General features: G+C 40.8%; 1 protein-coding gene across 1 annotated transcript; it reads left to right on the forward strand.

Annotated features, from left to right (window-relative positions):
• Positions 1–8,757: 8,757 nt before the first annotated feature.
• LOC104410508 (long-chain-fatty-acid--CoA ligase 1-like) lies at positions 8,758–22,858 on the forward strand (the record flags this gene model as incomplete). The annotated part of the gene is made up of 8 exons (XM_010020684.1): positions 8,758–8,987; positions 14,027–14,141; positions 14,565–14,629; positions 15,917–16,018; positions 19,385–19,484; positions 19,628–19,806; positions 22,586–22,618; positions 22,771–22,858. Coding segments are annotated over exons 1-8 (877 nt in total), but the record flags the coding sequence as incomplete, so codon positions are not given.
• Between the last annotated feature and the right edge of the window lie 848 nt (positions 22,859–23,706).

Consider the following 23,706-nt stretch of genomic DNA (forward strand, 5'->3'; position numbering starts at 1 on the left):
GAGAAGCTGCCCGCCGCCCAGCCCCGCAGCAGCGAGCGGGTTACGTGTAGTTGCTGGACCTTGCCTTCGTCTGGGTCGTTGTTAGGAACATGAGCGCGGCGTGTACTTGAAGCAGCTTTTTGGGGGGGTTTTGGGTTTTTTTTGATTTTTTTTTTTTCCCCTGTTTGAGCAGCTGAGAGCGGGTATGGAAATGTAGTGTGAGGCACACTGGCCTAAAATGGAAGGTTCCGTGAGTTTGACTTTGCAGGCCTCCTCTGCTGTTAGGTAGGACTTGCAGCGCTACAGCGCAGGGATTTAGCCTGGTTGCATGGTGCTTTTTGTTCTATGGTGCATACATTTCTCTTTCCTGTTAAACAGGAATTGCAACACTTGAAGCCTTCTGAATTTCTAAAGGGCATGTCTGTGAATTGTTTGGGGTATTATAGACATCCTCTTGGACAAAGTAATCCATTTAAGCATATGCCTTGCTTGGGTTAGTGTCTGCAATATGATGGGCATGTCCTGTTATAGGAGAGAGTGACATCTGAAGAAACTGCTATCAAAACCCCACGGTTCTATGTCTGTTCCTGGACCACAGAGCTATTCCATGTGGTGTTAACAGACTTCTTTTTTTTTTCTTCATCTATGTTGCTTTACAGGGAGCCATGCAGTCTTCTCAGCCTGGTTAGGAGTATTTGTATTTGCCTCTCTGCTTTGGAACGTGCTCTCAAACTCAGAAGCTGAGATTTCTCAGCTCAAGAGATTTGGATCAGATTTCTTGGATCAAGAAATTCTGAGTGTAAGAAGGCATTGAATTTACTGAAAAATACCTGTCTCTTCTTGCAACAATAGCAGTTTTAGTAATGCAAAAACTGAAATACAAAATTCCTCATGAAACCATGCTGTGACTACCTGATCCTTTGAAGTCCAAGGATATCTAGCTTGCTTTTGTTGGAATAAATCTGAGGATGGCTGATGAGGAAAACCTAAAGCTTGCAGTTGCAAGTAGCTGTTGTGTGTAGTGTATTCAAGGTCTTGAGCCAATAGATTTAGCCTATTCTCAGGACTGCATGATTATAATGAATTTAAAAGGCAGCTTCTAAATTTGGTGGATGCTGTTGTACAACTACAAATTGGCCAACATGAGGTTTGAGGTAAGTGCTTTAGAAGCAAATGCCCAAGTAGCCTTTTGCTTCAAGGGCAAGTACAAGGTTGGTATCCATAGAAAAGCAAAGCCAGTAGTTCAAAATGAAAGGAAAGACAACTTTGAAGGAGTTATCTGGGTAAGTGACTCTCTCGTTTCTTGAGTAAAGTCTCTGTAGCTGATTTTTCCTGCCTCATTGCTCTACTAAAAATGAATACCCCATGGGGTTTTCTGGAGGAGATAGAGGTGAGTTACACCTTCTCTGTCCTCAGTGTATCCATTTCCAGTGGGGAAGAGTCAAATGATTTCTTCCATCTCTCTTTCTCTCCAAGAAAACTATGTGGCTGTTGTGAGCAATAGCAGATAGGAGTTGTTTTTTCTAAATCTTGGTAATGCAGTTAAATGAAATGGGTAGACTCAAAAAGGCTAATGACAAGATTTGTCAAATGTGCAGCAAAGAAGGAGAGAGATATTCTGGCCCCAGGGAATACATTGCCTGATAAATTGGGTTTCTGGTAGTCCGATGAACAGACTGCCTGCCATATCCTGCTTCCCTGCTGTGCTAAATTACAAGTTCGGATATGTTAAATCTTGTAGTATGTTAAATGTAACCAGTGGTAACTCTCCAGAAATCCTCACAAATAGGAGGGGAGATGGTTTGTTCATTGCATGCAGGCTTGCAACGCATGTGGCTGAGGGGAGCACTGCTGTACAGCATTGACCTTTATAGGCAGTAGGCTGAACTCTGGCTGCAGATGGGGGGCTTGCATTTCTGCAGATCCCATCTGACTCCTGAACAAGGACACTGGGTAGCACAAGGCTTCTGCTCTCTCTTGCTGCTGTTCACGTTGGGAGCTATTAATCTACAGAGTAAAATATGATAGTAGAGTACTCCCTTGGGGTTAGGATTTGAAGTACTGGAAATTTGCCCAAAACTGACTGAAAAAAGCATGCAGGGAGTTAGAGGAAAATTGAGTTTTGTTTTTGCAGTTGGACTGTTTAAGGTTTAGAGCAGAAGTGCATGATGTCCCATTTTCAGGAAAGAACTTCTGTCTTTTTGCATGAGTTACTGTTTTTAAACCCCAAACTCCTAAGCTTTTTAGTTTGATACTGCATGTGCCTTGTTTTGAAAACTTGGCCTCTGCGGTTGGGCTGCATTAATAGTCTGGTGAGGATGGATTGATTTCCTCGGAAATCTAGAAGAAAATGCTTGCTATCACTGATTCGGGAAATACAGGGATACCTTAATACCTGAGGTCAAGAGGTTGCTAGGTTTGTCATACTTGTTCTTGTGATGCTGGTGTTAGGAGGTCATTTGGTGAACCAGTTGCTTCTCCCAAGTACTTGCTGATCAGTCCAGTGTCAGTGTTAAGGGTTATGCCTTTTTAAAACATCCTTCTGAATGTCAACACTATCTGATATGATGCAATGTGGCTTACTGTGCCTGACCCAGGTTGCCTTCTGCTAGACTTAAGGTGACAGAAGCGTAAGAAACTCATTCTTGCAGAGTCTCAGGTGAGTACTTGGAGCATGTGTTAACTTGATGTAGCATACTGGGCTATCTGAAAAGTAGCCTTTTCCTAGGAGGGGTAGAATGAATAAGTTTGCAGCGTCTATTCCAGCTGTTAATGCCACAAGAAAGCTGCTGGTTTGTAGTAATTTGCTTCTGTAGGGTGATTTTCACCTAAACTGTATTTGGATTGAGGTTAAATTTAGAGTAATGCCATGATGTACTTGCAAATCGGAGTTGTGGGGGTGGAATTCTAGTGGCGAGTAATTTTGGCTGCAAGATAGGTATCTGTAAGCATCTTCTGTGGTCTCCGAAGGTGAGAAGCCAGTAAGACTGACATGTCAATGTGTGTATAGGTATGGATCAAAGGAAATGTAAATCAGTTGTTGTCTTGAAGGTTTTAGTGGGAAGTATTGTTTTTCCTTAATTTACAGCGTTACCAAGTGCTGTTGGACAACTGTAGTTGCACAAAAAGCATTGAGCAGGTTCTTGTCATGTGGTTCGGCTCCTGAACTTGAATAAACTCCAGCGACCTCACTGGTGTGTGCTCAGATTGCTTGTTGGGCATCATTAAGAGGAAAGGATCCAGGTGCTGTTCCGTTTGATTGCAAGAGGATTGCAGCAAATGTCTGAATACAGGGCTGTGACTTTTTTTTGTAGTTGGGCACAGAGCCTTGACACATCAGTATCGTATATAGTGCTTCTTAAAGGTTGCAGCAAGAGTCTTACCTTCAGTTGCAGCTTATGAAGTAAATCACCATGACCCAGCTGATGGGGCTGAATCCAGCTTGTAGGCTGCTTCCCTCTAGTCCTGCCTTGTCCCAAATGCAGGAACAAAAACTGAACCAGCAGAGGAAATCTGAACCACTGCGTGATGCCCTATGGTTACTCAGGGCCAGACTGGGGAGCCTAAGGGGGGTTGGAGGTGGGGAGGGGTGGTGAATATTAAAGACCTGCTTGTTCCTCTCTGTGCATGGGATACATTCCTCACTAACAGCTTTTTTGCTCCTCCCTCTTTACTGTTGTTGGAAAGGGGAATTGTTAGTTACTGTTTTTAGAAGGAGGGTTTATATCTCCAAAGCCTGGCTGGGTGAACTAGGTGATTCCGAGAAAGATATTTAGGTATTTTAGTTGGGGGGGGTGTGTGGGGTGTGGAGAAGCAGACTGGGGTTGGAAGGTGGGTAGAGGAGGAGGGTGATGGTGACAGCAGGAGAGTAGTGGATTAGACAGTTCAATGTTAGTAGGTTTGTTCAGGAAAGTCCTTTGTGGCTAAGGAGAGACTGTCACATCATTTATGATGTGACAGTCTACACCACAGGAGACATCTTGCTGTTGCATTAATGTTATATAATCCTTAAACTGAGGATTCTCCTTGAGATCTCAATTATGTGTGCTCCTTTGCTGTACCTTGAGGGTGGGTTTGGTTTCCCTACTTCCCTTCTGTGGTTACAGTTTGGTTCTGTTACAGGCGGTTGCAAGACCTCATTCGAGTTACTGCCTTGACTGCAGGACGGGGGGATATCCTGAGAGGACTTGTATGCAGTGTTTGGAGTTGCATGTTTAAGATGTGGTATTACAGCAGTCCATCTTTTTCCTGAGCTGTGCTGTCTTGTTTCCTTCTGGGAGCTGACGGTTACTTGGTCATCTAGAGAAGAGCTGGTCTAGCTGAAAACTAGCATTGGAACTAACTCAGGAAAATGGTGTTTGACAAACCCACCACCTCCTCAGTGTGAGTGCACAACCAGATGAGTGCCTGGCAGCACAGACAGGGTTGTGGGAACATATATCTGGGACAGGTTGGATTGATTTGAATTTAAACTGATTATAGATGTACTCTGAGATTAGGATTATGTATTTTATTTGGACAAAAGGATTTCTCTTGTTAATAGCCAAAGCTATTTGTTTCACCCTCTTTTATGCTCAATAAAGGAGCTAGAATATGATTCTGTACTTCCTCTTTCAAAGGATGAGTGGAGAAAGACTTAAGTAAAACAGATCCTGGTTTTTTGACTTTTTTTACTGAAGTAAAACAGAGGTCTGCAGCATAACCTGTAAGAGTAAGAAAACAACAATCTACAATGGCAAGTAGCTGTCAGGATAGCTCAAAGGTATATGGGTCAACTTGTCTCGTAGCTTTCTCCTGCCTTCAAGAGGCTTTGGAAATAACACAGCCAAATCTTTTACTCCATGTGCTGGACCTGCCTTTATAGCAGATCACTGCCGTGCTGGTGTGCTGGTCATCTAAATATCAGGATGGAGAGGAAGAAAAGCCATTGGTTCTTGGGGTTGTTTTTCTTTGCAGTACAGAGGGTGATGGCTGCTCTCCCGTTCTCTTCTGTTGCCCTCGAATGATGTCTGGCTATGGGTAGACAATAGGCAGGCTGCTGCCTGCTGTAAATAGCCCATTGTATGCTGAGAGTAGGAGCAGCAAAGAACGGCGGAGTCCTGCCAACTTGGGTCATTGCCTTGAGATACTGGCTCTGCTGTAAGGAATGAGTCTTGGGTGCTATGTGTGTGGGGTGTATGTGTGCGAGCAAAGAGCTGGCTTTGCACTGAGATGTACAGAGCTCCTTAACTAAACTGATGTGATGAGTTAAGGTGGATGCTTTCATGGGCTGGATTTCAGGAACTGCTTCTGTGGTGATGGCCAGGACAGGTAGCTCTCTCTGAAGCAGTTTTCCCCTGTTATTAAACCCACTTTCTCATATCTGTCTTCTGTATTTTTTCTAAAGACAAACCAAGGTCTACTGGTTGCACTGAGGAAAAAGAGCTTTTGACCTCAAACATTGTCCCTTCTGCTCAAAGTTTTTTGCTACATGTATCAACCTAAGTATGACAGGCTGGTACTTCTCTTATTGGGGATCTTCTTCATCAGGTTCTCCAGCTGTGATTTCCAATCACTCGCTATGTCCTTTCTCACACTGGGGCTGAGTCTGAGTGTCTGTTCTTTGTGGTCCAGATCCCATCTGGATGAGAAGCAATTGCAGGACCTGAGTTTGTGAAGAGACCATGGCTTTTCTGCTTGTCCTGAGTGAGCAGGCTTTGCTGGGCCTTTCTTTGAGGGGGGGAAGAGGACTGAAAAGCCAGATCCTTGCTCCACTGGGAAGATCTTTATTTCAGTCTAAAAGGTCTAATCTGCTCTTCTTGGTCTCAGTAAAGATCCTGGATGTCTGATGCGATTAGAGTATGAGCCAAGTAACCACTGAGATGGATCAAAGAAGACTGGGAGGTATCAAAGCCCCCTTTCTTGATGGGGCACATTTGGATCTCTGTGTTAAGAGTGCAGATAAATTCACCCTGTTGCATCTGGCTTTATCTTAAATACAAAAAACAAGAGTTGATATGACTTAGCAGACAGTGTTAAAGCTAGGAATTGCTTAGTCTTGCAGAAAACTCTGTCCTAATCTTGGGGTTTTGTGCTGATGAGACAGAAAGTCATAATAAAAAGTCATCCCTCAATATAAACCTAAGCAGTAAAATGTATGTTACATAACTAATAACTTGTGGTGTACCTGTCCAAGAAAGGTTTGTGATACAGCCTGCTCCACAAACAAGTGGTCGAGGAAATGAAAAGTAGTGGTCTGCAGCTGAAATTGTAGCAGCTCCTTGACTACAATGGGACTGTTCTGTGAATGAAATGATCATGTTTATTTCAGTTCTTGTTAGCTGCGATGGCACCACAGCCTTTTGAAAGAGTAACACTGCATTCCTAAATCAATAGTCTGTGTGCAGGACACGTCATGACTAATGCAGAGAGGAAAGCAGGTATCTGTTGTTTTAAGTGAAAGGTGCTTACTGTGGGGCTTGAGGAGGTTTGCTCTTAACCCTTACATACATTTATACCCCCCTTTTTTTTTTCCTAGTTTCATAACATGGTGTCTATGATGTACACAAGTTAACCTATAAGCCAAGACTTCCTTGTTTTAATTATTCTTTATTCTTACTGTTCATCTGTGTATAACAAAACTTAAGAGGTAGTTTTCATACCTGCAATGCTAATAAGCATGATTTGATGTATAAGAAGCAATAGCATGATAATACTAAAGTCAGTAACTGATTTATTTTTTTTCTGCTGAGGGAAGACAAAGGTGTTCCTAGTTAATATATTCAGTTCTTCTTTACCCTCCGTTACTGATGTGTTGTGGATTTTGAGTATAGTCTGCTGTGTATCACAGTGTAAATAACCAAAGGGCATTTCTGTAGTGGCCATGCACTACATATCTAGGTGACACAGCCCTGCACTCTAAGGCTATGCCATAAAAGAAAGTGAGGGGGAAGAGAGAGGGCAGTCCCTGCAGGCTGGGAAGCCTCCAATGGGCCTGGGACCCTTCCAGAGGTGGAACTTGATTCCATCCTGACGCTGCTCCCATCCATGACCTTACTTCAGCCTGTCCTTCTGCTAACATTGTGAAACCATGGGGCCTTTGAACTAATTTTATGGCGCTTTTTTTTTTTTTTTTCCCCCCCTGTCTGTATCAAATCCTTGTCCAAATACTGGTTAGACTTTTTGTGAACTAGACAACTCTTCTGTTGCCTGGTTGAATAACTGATTGCAGCAGTAAAGATTTCAAGGGCAGACTGTAAACTAGAGATTTTCCTGTAGCAATCTGAAATCTTAGCCTGGTATGGTTGGTTTTAAAGCTATTAAGCACAGAAGTTTGCCTGTTTGGATTGCAGTGTCTCCTACGCTGCCATCCTGCAGCGGTGTATTGTTACATGATATGTTCTAGCTATTTAAACGCTTATTTTTGATGTTCTGTAGGACCTTTGTTTAATTTTATTGTCCATAGGAAATGGCTGGACCTAAATCAGCTAAGCAAATACCTCTTGCTCTTCAATCAAGCAGGAAAGCGTTGCTTCCCCCCACTCCACCGTGACGGCAGCCTTCGTCAGCCGTCCCTGTGTGGCCGGAGGCTGGGATATGTTCTAGCTATTTAAACGCTTATTTTTGATGTTCTGTAGGACCTTTGTTTAATTTTATTGTCCATAGGAAATGGCTGGACCTAAATCAGCTAAGCAAATACCTCTTGCTCTTCAATCAAGCAGGAAAGCGTTGCTTCCCCCCACTCCACCGTGACGGCAGCCTTCGTCAGCCGTCCCTGTGTGGCCGGAGGCTGGGGTGGCAGGCGGGCGCCCTTCAGCAGGCGGTGGGGTGCCTGGGTGCGGGTTGCCATTGGTCCCGAGCAGGCTGGCTGCCTGCTGCTTACCTCTCACCTAGTGGGCAGTCGATGGTAGGTTTGACATGTGACGAACGTCCCGGGAGACCTTGGCTGTAGAGGAGTGCACCAGCTGAGCTGGAAGCAATCCTGCTCCTTTCCCCCCCCCGTGGCTGGTTCTTGCTCTGGAGTATCCATGTCAGAAAGCACTGGCAGGAAGCAGCCTCTGTCAGCTCGTCCTTCTGTGTGAACATGACAAATCAGATGTGCTTCCTGTGCTTGATTATATTGTGGTGTGCTGCTGCCTTGGGCCTCCTTAGATGCTGCTTTAGCGTGCCTCATGACCAAAGATAATTTGCTGGCATGGTGCTGGGAGAAATAGGAGAGCACAGACGAGCTATGGGAGGATGCTGGCGTTGAAAGCAGCTTGCTGTAGTGAGCTTCCTGTGCATGACTGAAGGGAGAGTAAAAGGAGTTTATTTTACTGGGTTTAAGAGATGAAAAATCCTGCTCCTGCTATGCTACTATGGGATTAGGATGCTCTTATGTTAATGCAGGCAAGTTACCATCTTACAGCCCTGCCCTCCCTCGCCCAGACTTCCCTGTTTAACACCGTTTAAACAGCCTTCTAGTACAGGTGTTCTACAAGTAACTAGTTTGCATTTGTGAAATGCTGTCCTTTAACAAAACAATTGCCTCTTTCTATTTTGAAATGCAGTGTGTTTGTTAAAAGCAGTATTAAAATGCTGAAGAAATTGCCTCCTGTCAGCCCCACCTGTTTTTCTGGAGTATGAACCACTAATCACTTGCTTATTTAATTGCAGTACAGCAGTCTAAAGGTATTGCCTGCCGAGTGGCAGATAATTTTGATAGTGGGAAGCCAGTAGGTAAAGCATACATCACTCTCCCACAACAGTGAACTGAAAGGGGATTTCAAATCTTTGTGTGTAACTTTCTTTCATATCACCAGATTCCAGCATTGGGACAACTGCACTGAACTGCAATGCAAGCACATGAGTTGTTTAGACACCTACGAATGCCAGAACTTGGGGACGTCAGGCAGTATGTGCGCACCCTTCCGACAAACACGCTTGTGGGCTTCGGTGCTTTTGCAGCTCTCACGACCTACTGGTATGCAACAAGACCGAAAGCACTAAAACCACCATGTGATTTAGCAATGCAATCTGTGGAAGTTGAGGTAAGTGTCACTTGGTGCATGCTGTTGTTCAGTGAATTTTGAAGCCTAAAGGTGGCATTGGGAGAGACCAAACATAGATGAATGTTTCTAAACTTGTAGTGTGTGGGGAATATATTTCAGGACATGTTTCATTTTGGGGTTTGTTATTTGAAATATGGCCTGAACTCAGATTTTTTTGGCTTTCTGAATTTGAAAACTAGTTTGAGGGTTGTTGAGGTCATCGTGGTGGTAACTAGATCAGGAGAAAATGATTCTGTGCTGCAAAAAACAGAGCTTCTGATCTGAGTGGTGGCAGGAAACTTGTGCATGTTAAAATCAGTACAGTGTAGTTTTCAACTCCTGGGCATGTGTTTAGGTGATGACCTATTAAATTAGGTCTTGGGGTCAGAGTATACTGATTAGGCTAATACTTTTCTGTTATATTTAGATTATAATAGCTGTCAGATGAGACTTTATATTGGGTTACAAGTATGAAGAAGGTACTAATTGTCCTCAAATGATCTGTGGAAGCATATTAGTCCTGCAAATTGACCCCAGCTATAGAGTAAATTGAAATTAAAGCGACCACCTGCTAAATTCTGGATGTGCTAGCTTAGCTTAGCTTTTGTCTTAGCTTTTTAGAGGCAGACAGAGTTGCTGTTAGGTAGTGGGTTTTTTTAATAGTGAAGCAAAACGAGGGAACAGTCTGACTAGGAGGAATTGCTGCTTAGAAGCAAGTACAGACAACTTACTACATCGATGGGGTTCCCTGAGCAGCAGTTATATCAATTCCCCTATTAACTATAGAGTCAAGATTTTACCACTTATTGTTTCAAGAGTGCCTCTGTATTTCCTCAGGTTAGACAAGGCATTTCCTCCTTTTGAAGGAAGGAGACAGCTTTGAAAGGTTGAGATCTTCAAGGGAGATGATTTACAAAATGCAGAATTGTAAGGCTGATGGCTTCTTGCATTACTCTTGATAGTCAGAAGCTACCATCATAGATTTTTCTTAATACTTGGCAACTGAACTCTCCCTTTATAGCACACTTTTCTGTGTGGATAGAGTGTACCTGGCTGTCCTGTATTGAATGCAATTAGCATGACTTTGTCCTTAAGAGTAGATGTGACCACAAACTCGCGTAAACAAATATGGTAAAGCAGTTTGGAATTTAGAGAAGGTAAACTTCAATGAATTTCAGCAAAATGAACTCCTCAAAATCAGGTACTTTCTTTGCAGTGTTTCATGATATTGAGGTTGAAGAATGAAGCATTCGTTGGCCTCTCCATTTGAAATTTTAGTTAGTACCATTTATTTCCTATTCTTCCCTGTATGGCATGCAGTAAGCTTACTATAACACATCATGCTACTATAGCAAGTAATGGTCTGGTATTAGAAGTACACGAAGGGGAAAGCAAAACACGATCTGGTAGTGTAGTGATTGCCCAAAATGCCTCTTTTCAAGGAACATGTGTATAGTAAGGATTCAGAAGTTAGCTCTTGCTTCTCTTGGTGAGCTTTCCCAGTCATGGCAGCAGCCACTTAGCAGGTGGAATAGTCTTGTAGAGCTGCATGTTTTGGTGGCCAGAATAAACTAACATTGAAAGCTTTTTCTTTTTCCAGCTGTGGAGGGCCTCACTAGTCAGTGTGGCCTTCAGCAGATTTGAGGGGTGTGTGTTGCATTGGAAGATGGTAAAACTGTGGCTCTTAACTGGCCACAAACCCAATGACAGATGCTTATTTGCTTGAGAATCTGCCAGCCTTCTCAGTTCAGTTCCTTTACCTCCTCAGCACTGCTGGGTTCTGTAATTGAAATCATTGTTTGGTAGTATAAGACTTCACACATCATTGATCCATATTGTACTAATTAACATCAGCTCTCTGATCAGAGCAAGATAGGTATAACAGCATTATTTTTCATTGTCTCTTTAGAAAATACGTCTTAATAGGAAGACTGACCAATAGTAAAATTTAAATGAGAATCAGTTGAGTGTGTTAGCATGTCTTGGTGATAAAGAGCTCACACTTTGCAAACATGTTGAAATGAGCAAGATCTATCCAGTTTTGTCTGTTGACAGTTCAGATGCAGCCTTTAATGTTGTAAACTGTACCAAACTGTAATCAAATGAGAATGAATGTTTTGAAGAAAGTTTCAAGTGTCTGCCAGAATTAGTACTGCTGTAACAGTAACACAGGTGTAGTATAGTGCCTGGTATTCAGTTTCTCATTACATTTTGCTTAGAATTTCACTTTGCTTACTCTGTTCTTATACATGTGTTAAGATGGATTCTCTTCCATTGAAGAAAAATACCAAATACTGCTCTCAAATTCTGTCTGAACATTGTTTTTTCTGGCTAATACAATATTAAAATATCTAAGGAGTAAGCAATGTGGCCCAAAAAAAAGATATGGCAGGAGGCAATTCCTTTACTGTTTTAATATCTAATCTACCTGTTCATTAATGGTAACAATTTTGAACTATAAATAGGCTTATGCTTAATACTTGTGATGTATTTCCTTGGCCCAGCCAAGTTTAAATGAAAGCAGTGATTGGAGTAGAGTTTCGAAGTGTTCTGATAATAGATCTTAATAACTTTTTCTGTGGGAGGAAAATGATCCTATTTACTGCTGTTCTAGGTCACTTCCCATCTCTGGAAAGTTTAGATTTAGTAGGCTGGCACCAGTGACCCATTTTAACCACCACTGAATGAACATGAGGATTGCACACTTAGTTGAATGTTGATACAAAATGTTACTGGAAAGATCAGCTCTTCTAGAGTAGATGCCACAATTAATGGAGTACAGTCTTTAAGTATGCATACTATGGCTACATTTCATTGGAAGAAACCCCCTTGTCTTCAATCTGATCTCTCTTCAGTGGAACTTCAAAGGTACAGGTGAAAATCCTTCAGGATCCACTTGAATGCCTTCCCTGTAGGAAGAGAGACAAGATTAATGATGGGTTATTCTAAATAAAGTCTGACTAGTGCAAGACTGCATTGCTGAGGCTCATACTATACTCGGTCATGTACTATATTAAGAATTTCAGTGAAACAATGGTAGAAATAGGGCATTAGTCCTGCTTTTGCAAGCTTGTGCACCCTTAATGTCTGTAGTTGTAAGCTTATCTGTCTGCTTGTGGATTGCTTTTTCCTCTGGTGACTGGTAGCTGAACAGCTTTGGCTGTTAATTTGAGTGCATGTGTATGGCTGTCAAATAATAAATATTGTTTTAAACACCCAAATACTTCTATTTGGCTCAATTTCAGCTAAGGCATGTAGAAGGAAGGAATATAAATAAACCCTAGGATGTCAGTATTTTCTAGTATTAAGAGTTTGCATTTGTGACTCTGGCTTTTTTTTTTTTTTTTTCCTCTTCCTTTAAGACATTCAGAAATGAAGAGAGGTATTAAACTCCTGAAAACTTGTATCAGGAGAATGTAATTAGATTTATTACCAGAACTCTAGCTTTCCTTGTCTTTCAGGAATCATTGATTAGACATGTGCATGTTTCCATATGAAGTGATCGGTCTTAGCTGTTGCATGTGTATCTGGGGATTGGCATACTTTAAATTATAATTGCTGGTTTGAAAACTCTAGTTTATACTTCTTGCTGCTCAGAATATGCATGTTGGTGACCCAAGCACCACTTGCTAGTATACTTTTTCTCTCAGAGAAATGAGGATTTGGTCTCTTGCCTCTCAGGCATGGTGGAGCCAACAGTATGTTTTGACATTACTGCTAATCCTAAGCAGCCTGTGTCAACAAGAAGCAAACCCTTGGCTTGAACAAAGGAGTGGCAAGCACTGCATTACACATAGTGTTTTGTGAAAACAAGTTAGACTTGTTTTAGTGCCTTTTTTTTTTTTTTTTTTTTTTTTCTCTTCGATGTGCCTTTAATGTACTAGCTCCTTTCTGTGGACATGGGTAATATGACATCTTCTGCAGATGACCTGTGTTTATCTAGTTTATACATGAACAGATGCATTCTGGTCTTTTAGGGTACATTGAAAACAGGAAAATAAACTAATGTCCAGGAAAAGCCTATTGCATGTGAACAGGTTTTTGAGGTTGTAGATGATGCACTTAAGCACAGATTTAGTTAGTTCATGATTTTACTTTTGTAAAACAGACAGGAGTTGACAACAACCACTGACAGAGAACCTTTTGTTAACCCAAGACCCTCTGTTTAACCAGCAAGGTTCTTCCTGCTAAGAACTCTTTTGTAGGAGTCTGTCATCATAGCAGGACTAATAAATGTGGCCCAACAGTACTTGCATAACTGCAGTTTGTGAAACACGATTGGTATAAAATGAGATGATTTAATCAGTCACTCTAAAAAAGGCTTGCTAAAACTATATGAACTACTCTGTTCTTGTATTGACTTCCAATTGTAGCCTATGTTACATGCTCACCTGCTGAAAGATGGTGATTTTAGTCTGCAAGGTGGTATTGTCTTGACTGCCTCTAATGAGATCAGGAGGAAGCCTTTTTTGTAAGATGGAACTTTCAATTGGATTAAAGGACTTAAATTTTATCTGGTATAGAGTATTTCACTTATGAGAACGCTTGTTCAGGGTGGTGTTGTCCACCCTTAAAACCATTTAGGCTTTGAAACCACAGCTTGAAGTGTGATTATGTTTTGTAATCTTAATCAGAAAAGTAGATTAGGATCTCAGCATTAATATTGTATCTAGAGAGCTGAGGCTGGAGTGATTTAGGAAGCTTGATGGAATTAATTGTGATCTATACTGCAATAATAGAGTAAAGCATTTCTTAAGGACTGTCAAAAGACATTCTGTCACTCATTTGTTCTGTGCTGTTATAGGCAGCTGAGTAAGATTTTGCCTGACAGGTTTTTAGTAATGCAGGGAGCACTCTAAAAGTCCTGGGAAACCTTGCCAGTCTCTCCACTGGTGGTGAAAAGAACTGAAGTTCTCCGAAGCAGAATTTGCCAAGGCTCGTAACAATTTAGTGGATGAGGTGTTTTTATTCCTTCAGGAAATTCCTGTTCATTCATAACAAACAAGTGTGTGTCTAACCTTCCTAATTGGTTTCCTTAGGGTGGTGAACATGCTCGAAGGTCCTCTCTTCTTAGCAGCAATGAACTGTTGGTTTATTACTATGATGATGTGAGAACAGTTTATGACCTCTTCCAAAGGGGTGTGCAAGTATCAAGTAAGTCTAAAGCTAAAGATACTTTTTTTCAACAATACGTCAAGAACTAAAGGTCTGGGCTCATTTGAAATGCAGTTGGGGATAAGGCATGTCTCTCTAGCAATATGATAAATGTATCGGATATGAGCTTTTCTGAAGGCAAATGTAACTGACCTCTTGTGAAGCACAGATGCATGAATAAAGTCAGTGCTGTGTTCCTTTTAGCCTAAACCAACCTTGTTGCTGCTATGTCCGTCCCCAGCTTCCCTCCCTGACATCCCTCCCGTCCCACTCCCTCCTCCCCCAAAAGAACCAGCCAACTGGGTTTGTCTCTGAAGGTGTCTGCAAAGAATCTAGAGGCTTAAAACCAAAAGTGTAGTTAGCGTGGTGTCAAGACAGAGGAGTCTGGTTAAATTCTGAGTAACTTCTGATTATCTTTTTTAGATAATGGTCCATGTCTAGGTGTTAGAAAACCAAATCAGCCATATGAGTGGATCTCCTACAAAGAGGTAAGTAGTATCTCTAATCCAGTGCTAGAGCTGCTTTTGCTTGCTGAGACCATTGGTACAACATCCAGTAATGTGATATAACAAATCTTAATTATTTATAGATGTTTTAAAGTTGTAGCAGAATATTGCAGAAAGGTTCTAGTTTCAACTACAGTATCTTGAATAGCCTCAAGTATATGCAAGGTAGAGAAGCGTAGAGTATCTCCTGCACTTACTTGGTTTGATAACAGGTTTGGGTTTTTTTGTTGGTTTTTTTTTTTTTTTTTTCCCCCCAGAATTATTTTTTGTTACCTTGGCAGATTTTAACATCTCATTGCCAAATTGTTCAGAATTTGGGTGCTGCCTCTAAAAGGATGCACCTTTGAAGTAGTATTCTGGGATTCAGACTGCTACTGCTTTAGGTGCTTGCTTCTGAAATGTTCATTTTACACTAGGAAAGGTCCTATCTGCAGATGTTACTTGTGCTTCTTGACAACTTGTCTCCATAGTGCTGAATGATGTTTGTATAGGGTGCTAAAAGATACACTTCTAACTAGTAGCATGCTCCTTAATGATAGCTAAAAATATCTTTCTGCAAATCTTTGTTCCCAGCTGTGCACTTTTAGGTTGTTCCTGATTTAATCTGTTCAAATTTGCATAAAACTTGCCTATTACATGCTATTGGGGTCATTAAACACCTTTTTATGTAGCAGACATCACTCTTTCTAAGGTGATTTTGCTGAGCACTTGCTAGGTGCAACCTCTTTGTATTTGCTATTTGAGTCATATGACTAACATGGATTCAGGTCATGTGCTATGTGGAAAGAATTTAGAAAATTGCTTTCCCAGGTTTCCTTTACAGACCTAGCTGTGTTTTGCCTCCTTATTCCCTTCCTTTTGAATGAAGCAGAAGAGTGGTATGCTTCATATGCACACATATGTAGTGCTTTTGAGCAGAATCATTCCAGGGTCACTTCTCTGGTTCAGTACAGATACAACAAAGCAGCCCTTTCTGTGTATGTGAGCCTAACATTTAAACCTACACTTAATACTTTCAAGTCCACCTGGATTAAGTGCCTTTTCTACTGCATATTGAGTGCAAGTGTTGTATCTATGGTCAGTGCAGTGTAATGACACTGCAATGTTTCGGTTATCAAAATCACAGAGGACATCCAAAATAGCCTAGAAAACTTATGTCTGCTTCATACCAGTTACTGGCCGCCTTCTTGTAAGACCTAAGACAGAATAATGTCAAGGGATATAAACTGATGAGCTTGCTCTCAATTTTTGTCTTCTTTGCTTCTGCAGGTTTTAGACAGAGCTGAGTGTGTGGGCTCTGCGTTACTCCACCGAGGCTTCAAGCCATCTCACGTTCAATACATAGGAATCTTTTCACAAAACAGACCTGAGGTAATTTGACAGTGTGTGTATTGGTAGTGTAGCTGTTACTGAAGTGTGCCACTCCTCTATTTGTTGCTTTTTGGCAGTGTGCTGAGCTTCCCTACTAGGAGTCCACGTGGTGTTGGACAAGGCTATAAAGGCTGACGTTGTAGAACCACAAGCCATGGACTTGATATCTTTAGCTAACAAAACCAGATAACTGACACAACTATTACAGTCCTGGTGTTTTGCTCCCAGAGCTGAATGCAGAAGGCTGGATAGCAGGAATAGAATCAGGGAATACAGAAGAACTGAACTAACTCTCCTCTTGCCAGTTTATAGAAGAGACCTGTTTAATGGGAAGCTAATGTGGTACTTAGAGAATGTAATCACAATTTGCTTTCTCTTAAAAAGTGACACCAGAGTGCAAGGTAATTGAAAGTGGTTGGAAGTAACAAGATTGTGTTAAAACCTTTCAAATCACTTAATGATTAAATATTTGGACAAATAGGAGATGGTCAGAGACCCTGGGCACAAACATTCTGGGAGGGAGAACTGCTGAGGAAGGCAAAAATTGGAAATTAATTGCAGTTTAATAAAGGGGCAGAAAGACTAAAGAAAGAGACATGATCAAAGAAGATCACCTGATAAAGCAAAATGATGTTATAAACCTGAGACAACTTTGGGATATTTAGATTGATCAGCTGGTGTCTATCCATTTTAACCCAGAAGTGGTTCTAGATTACTGTTTCTAAAAATATTATGGAATATTCCGTAAATATTTGTTCTCTAGAGTTGTTTATTAAACGCAAGTTAGAGAAACTCAGTCCTATTAATTTATATGCATAGTGGCTTCAGCTGGTACTTGCTGCATTAAGCTAATTCAAACCTGTATTAAGAGAGAGGACTGGATCTTAAGTTTTGTCAAAACTATGCTGTCACTCTTGATTAAATGCTCCCAGCTGGATGCCATTACATAGAGCCATCTAGAGTGTCGACAGGGTTAGGAGTTGTATTAGTGTCTTGGTCGTGCTGGACAACAGCTTACTGATGGATCTCTTCTGATTTCACGTTTGTCACTGAGCCTTCCCTGCTGTCATTAAAATGCAGGTTATGTGATAAGTGACCTTACCCCCTTCCTCCTTTTCCAGCCTACAACACAAAACCCCCCAACTGTAGCCTTATATGGAGACCTCAGAGCAGCCTTCCAATATCTGAAGGGGGCCTACAAGGATGCTGGGGAGGGACTCTTCATTAGGGACTCTAGTGGTAGGATAATGGGTAGTGGCTTTAAACTTAAACAGTGGAAGTTTAGTTTAGATCTAAGGAGGAAGTTCTTCACAGTGAGGGTGGTGAGGCACTGGAATAGGTTGCCCAGGGAAGTTGTGAATGCTCCAACCCTGGCGGTGTTCAAAGCCAGATTGGACAGAGCCTTGGACAACACAGTTTAATGTGTGGTGTCCCTGCTCATGGCAGGGGGGGTTGGAACTAGATGATCTTAAGGTCCCTTCCAACCCTAACTATTCTATGATTCTATGAAGTAAACATGGTTTTAAGACTCTCAAATCTGTGGCTGTTTGCCACTTGGATTTTCCTGCTGGAATTCTGTTTCTAACAGCTACAGTTTTATTTCTGTAATAAAGGTTGGATATCTTCAACTAGGAAGCTGCTAAATGACATGGTGTGACAGACTCTTCAGTCTCCTGTGTTTATAGCATTATGAACTGGAAGTGAGAAAGGGAGCTGTAGGAGTGTTGTACCAGTTTGAAGTATTTCTCTGTAGATATAGATAGGCTGCTGGGCTAGTGGATTCTCTGAAGTAGTAGTTGTGGTCTGCTCTTGGATCACACAGACAAAATGTGCTTGAGTTGCATTGCTCCAGCAAGCTTTGAGTTGGGTCAGGAATGAGCTGGAAAAAATTGTTTAAACCAGCAATTTTAAATCTGGGATTTTCCCTGCTGAAAACCAGTGGATGGGTGTTGTGACATCCCCAGTATAATCGCTAATCCAGACAGGAGATTATGTGAGACTTTTTTGTGTGAAATGATTCACATTTGTCAGTTCATGGAACAACTGCTGGGGAGATCCCCTAATGGGAAAAATACCAGTATGTTACTTGCTTAAATGTTCACTAAAAAAACAAACTTGGATTTATAAATAAAAAATATTACTTTCTCTGAGTAACTGGAGAACAGATGATCCATTCTGCAAGTAAGGAAGCTGTGTTTTGGGCTGAGAGAACATGACAGGGAAATAATACTAGTGTCCCTTAATAGAAGATTGGAGCCATGTCAGAAAACAAATTGAAACTTCCAGACTCTTGTCTGTATTTAATACTAGATGCTTGCTTGGGCTTTGATAGAGACCTCAAATGTTAAGGTTTGATATTTGTATTGAAATACAACTTTATTTATTTGTATTGAAATACAAACTTTAGAAGGCAAAATGGAAGAAAAATGTCTTGGTAGTCCAGAAAATGGAGATGCTAGTTGTTGTATTGAGAATGTTGGTGTGTAGAAGTTGTTGAAGGCTGCAACAAGAAGTTTTTATCGCGATGCGGCTTCTGAAGTCTAACAAAGTAGTAACATACCTACTAAACTTCAGGCTGCTGAACAGCAGTACAGCTGTCCCCTTGTTACATGTACAGGTGGGGTATTCGGTGGACCCTTTCATGGCTAGTATACATGTGCCTGCTTAGACTTACCAGTATGTCTAATGTTTACATGGAAGTCTAGTTACTTGCTAGCTGGCCTTGAACTAGTCTTACAAGAAGTCTTTTTGGACAAGAGATATACAACTTGCCTATTTCACAAATGTTTTCAGAAAAATTCCCCACATTTAAGGCGGTCTTAATCAGTAGAGAACTTTTTTCAGGAAACTTGCCCCTAATGAGCAGTTTGTAAAACTGACATATAGCAATTTTGTTAACATAGCCTCTATATTAGATATTACATGGAATAACCAGCTCAGTGATGTTTAAACTTGTCATCCTAGGGGGGTGAGCTACTATCAGAAAAAATAATTGCATGACTATCTTGCTTTGACAGTACTTTGGGTGAAATCAGGCTTGCTGTAAAGCATTGTCAGCTTGCAACACACAATAAGGCTGCAATATCCATTATGTTTATTGAGCACTGCACTTGCTAGTAGGCAAATCTCATAGGGCAGAGTTGGATTTTATTGACTTGGATTCTTTCCCATAGCTCACTTATTTTTAATTCCACAGATAAAAAAAATTTAGTAGGTCTTCAAAGTAAACAAATTATACAAACTGCCACTTGTCCAAATGAGCTCTGTCCTGCTGGCTTTCCTGATAGAGAATCCAAATGAGTCTTTCTTGGAGGTCTGTTATGATAAGCAAACACATAATGACTTGCATCTCTTCTTTTTGTGCAGTGGGTTATCATTGAACAGGGATGCTATGCATTCTCCATGGTGGTGGTGCCACTCTATGATACACTGGGAACTGAAGCTATAACCTACATTGTGAACAAAGGTAGGACATTTTTAGTACTTCAGCAACTGAATGTTTGATTGCAGAACTATCTGAGGGCAGAAGTCTTGCATTACATGTTCTGAAGTATGTATGGATCTAGTCTAAACTCAGCTTGTCATACTGATAATGTCATTCTCTTTCAGCTGACTTGTCATTGGTTTTCTGTGACAAACCTGACAAGGCCAAACTTCTACTAACCAGTGTGGAAAAGGGGGAAGCTCCAATACTCAACACTATTGTTATTATGGAGTCTTTTGGCATGGATCTTGTGGAACGTGGCAAGAAGTGTGGGGTGGAAGTCTTCAGAATGAGAGAAATAGAGGTAAACCATGCTTAACCTACTTTACTGCTTTCATCTCATTTACTTGTGGCAGAAGATGACTGTCTGTTGTACAGATTTTTAGGACTGAACGGAATGTGGTGGATTAGTTTCAAAATAATCAGCTATCTCTTAGATTGAAGTTTAGACAAAAATATAAGAAAGCAGCTTGCTAATAGTATTTCACAATGCTCAAAATGTGAAAGTGTATATGCCGAGATGGCAGAATGAAAGCTTGTTAACATAGTCCAGACTGAACATTTGATCTGAGTGTTAAGGCTTGCCCATGATACGTGATAATTATATACTGTGAGTAATACTTCAGAAATACTATTTCAAAAAAGAGGCTGTGTAGATTTTGGTCTTGTGAAAAATGGTAATTTCCCCTGTACAGTGATTCTCCAAAATGCTTCCTAGGGGAGGAGGAAAATGGCAGTAAACTGTTCCAGGGTAAGCTTATGGTAATGTAGGGGTATGCAACTGCCAGGTTTGGGAAGTAGAAACCATTTTGCTTAGCTACCTCATGTTTAAGTTTTGGTTTTGCTTGTAGTTATGTTGTCTGCATAGACATCTTATGCAAGTTTATTTCATAACTTCACTCATTATTTGGAGAACTGTCCCAGGATCAAATTTTGTAAAGTACATCTTTACTGTAAGATTGTGAAACAGGGTTTAACCTAGTTCCAGCTAGTAGTTCTGGTGAAGGCTTGGTTCACTAGGGCTTGAGTATCTCCAAGTAAGTGTGCTTGTCTTGTGCAGGTGTCAGTAACTGGTGTGAAATACCTCATTTCACTGAGCTTGTTTTCACAGCAAGTCTTAACTGCTTTGTTAACAGGGCCACCTTCTGGTAAAGATGATAAATGCTAGCATGTCTTTGAAAGATGTGACTGTGTCATAGCTAACTAGTCCAAGAAAACTGCCAGGTTGAAATGGGGCTAAAAACATTATGTGGAGTGACTTATATAGCTCACTGGCAAAAGAGTTGGGTTAAGCTTGGAAAAAGATTGGCCGAACTGCAAGTTGGAACACTAAAATCGGCTTCTTTACTTGATTTAACTCCATTTGTTTGCAAAGGAAGGTGCTTTTCACTGGATCTTCCAACTACAGAAAAACAAAACTGGGAATGAATGTTACCTTGAAGTTAGTTTAGATGCTTAAGTAGTGACTACCAATAGTACTTTGTAGCTCTTAATTAACAAAAATGCTTGATATTTGGATTAATGCAGTAATAGGTGCTCCAAGAGCTTCTTGTCTAAATCTTGTCTAAAGTTAGGCAAACTTAAATGTTTCTAATAGTGTTTCCATGAGCAGGAGTAAGTTTTCTCATACTTTTTTTCCTCTTTTAAGGGGTAGAGGCTTTTAGTGTCTCCCAAAAGACAACTATGAACTGTTTAGGAGCTTAGATTAGAATAGAATGACTATTTCTAGCTTCAAGTACTTGTTTTCTGGATTTCTGGCTTGAGCTTATTGCTCAGGTGTGCTTTATAGCTTATGTGACCAGTTCATCTGATCATATCTCCCAGATGCCATAAGCCTGATTTCTGATGCCTAATATCTGTATATATGCTCTGGTTATTTGTAGCTGAGTAGCTGTGAATAAATGGCTCCTCAATACGAAGAGAACTTGGAGTTCTGATCTAGGAGATCAAAGGAAGTGTGTGGAGATTTTAGCTGTATATTCAGTAAATACTAGTTCTTACTCAAAACAGTCTGTAGGGAAGTATTGAGACTCTGATGGTACTTGAAATGCAGGTCCTGTTTTGAGCAATGTCACAGTAGCAAATTTTTGCATAAAGGTACTGTTTCAAAAGGGTAAATTTACGAGTATGGGAATGTTAACTGTTTCCAGACATTCTTCATTTCTTAAGATTACCCAAATGGGTATATCATACCCATACCATACTAGAAAAAAATCTAGGGCTAGTAAAGGAAAGCATAGTGCTATTGTTGTGTACTTGGAATGTAGAAGCAATGGTGAAGTTTGTGTCTGCCCTCTAAGGGTGCTTCCAAAGCTATAGTTAAAAAAGGTCCATTTTAATTTGCATAAGTCCTTAAAATAGTATTGTTTCTATTCTTATATAGGCATGACAGTAATAATTCTTGACTGGAAATTTTAAAGCTCACAGATACTGGAATATCAGCATTCACATCTTCCCTCTTAATCATTTTATCATTGATGATGAAAGAGTCTCTATGGTATCAATTCCCTTCTGCCTAAAGAACTACGACATTACTAAGTCAGACCTGAAGAATCATAAGGAGAGGGAAGGTGATGATCTGGGGCAGAGAATCTTGTGTTCTCCATTCTAAGTATAAAAGGAGTACAAACCACCTGTGGCCCTCATGGAGAAACCCAGTCTTCCCACAAGCACTGATGTTGATGTGAGGTGCTTACTGAAATGAATCTTGCTTTATCTATTCAGCAGTTGTCAGTGGCACATGTCTTCTGCATGAGGCATAGGATTGATTGCCTGTTGTGGCTTGTCACAACACTGCTTAACCTTGAGTTTCTGTAGTGAGTGGCTTCTGGTTTACTAGCTGGAAAAAGAACCCATGAATTTGATTAGTTACCATTTTTGTATTTGTAGAACATGGTAGTTATTCTATATATCTTTAAAATATCCTTCTAAGCCTTTGTTACTTTTTGTAAGTTAAAATACCCTAATAGACAATCTAGGTAATGGAATACTATTGCTTGGTAATGTTAGTGTAGTAAATTTTAAAGCAAAAGTTACATGCTCCTGTCTAAACTATCTGTCTCCCCTTTCTCTCCTTTCTGTAGGAACTGGGAAGAGCACACAGGCAAAAACCTATGGTAAGTATGAAATTAGTGTAAGTGACAATCTGAAAGCTGGACACCTAGCAAGTCTCCCATAGCTTAAAAGTAACACTAGTATCTCAGAGTTTTGTCCAGGAAAATCTTTTCTTGCCATCTTAACCATACTAATACTTTCTTAACTCTCATAGCCTCCAAAGCCAGAAGATCTAGCAGTCATCTGTTTCACCAGTGGAACGACAGGTACACCTCATTACATTATGCAGAATTTATTATCCTGTATGTGCAAAATTAATTCAGAAGCCCTCCTACTTCTTTTTTCAAGACTCTCCCCTGCTGCTGCGTCTTTTTGGCAAGTAGTAGCTGGGGAAGTTTTATGGTAAGGCTTCCTTTGATTTTTCCCATTGATCAATAGAGAGTTTTGCAATACTGGGGGTGGAAGTGTTATATTTTTGGGCTTGGAAATAAATATTGAACCTGTATTTCCATTATAAGAGCTCTCCTTCATACTTCGATTCTTCTGTAGTCTTTTTTGTACTGTATTAGCAGTACAAAAAACAGAATTTGTTCCTTAGCTCTAAGCAACCTTGCTGTAAGACCAAACCAGGAAGACTGTCTAAATGTCTGTCCTGGCTGAAACCAGGACAATGTCACACACTTGACATTTGTGAGTTAATACCCAACACTGGCAGGGAGCAAAACGGAAGACAAGCTACATTTTTACGGCAGATGTGAGAATAGAAGTTGGTCTCGGTTTGATAGCTGTATCTTCCCAGAAGTGTTGAATTTTAAATGAGAGAAGCACAACAATGTAAGGATTTGCTTTCCTTATGAAGACCTTAGGCCCACTGTAGGAGAGGATCAGGTTCAAGACCATCTTAAGAACCTGAACATGCACAAGTCCATGGGACTTGATGAAATCCATCAGCAGGTCCTGAAGGAGCTGGCGAATGGAGTTGCTGAACCACTGTCCATCATATTTGAACAATCATGGCAGTCAGGTGAAGTTCCAGATGACTGGAAGAAGGGAAATGTAACCCCCATTTTCAAGAAGGGGAAAGTGGAAGACCCAGGGAACTACAGACCAGTCAGTCTCATCTCTGTGCCTGGCAAAATCTTGGAGCAGA

This window comes from Nestor notabilis, unplaced genomic scaffold (assembly GCF_000696875.1).
Source record: "Nestor notabilis isolate BGI_N333 unplaced genomic scaffold, ASM69687v1 scaffold28458, whole genome shotgun sequence".
NCBI classification, from domain to species: Eukaryota; Metazoa; Chordata; class Aves; order Psittaciformes; family Psittacidae; genus Nestor; species Nestor notabilis.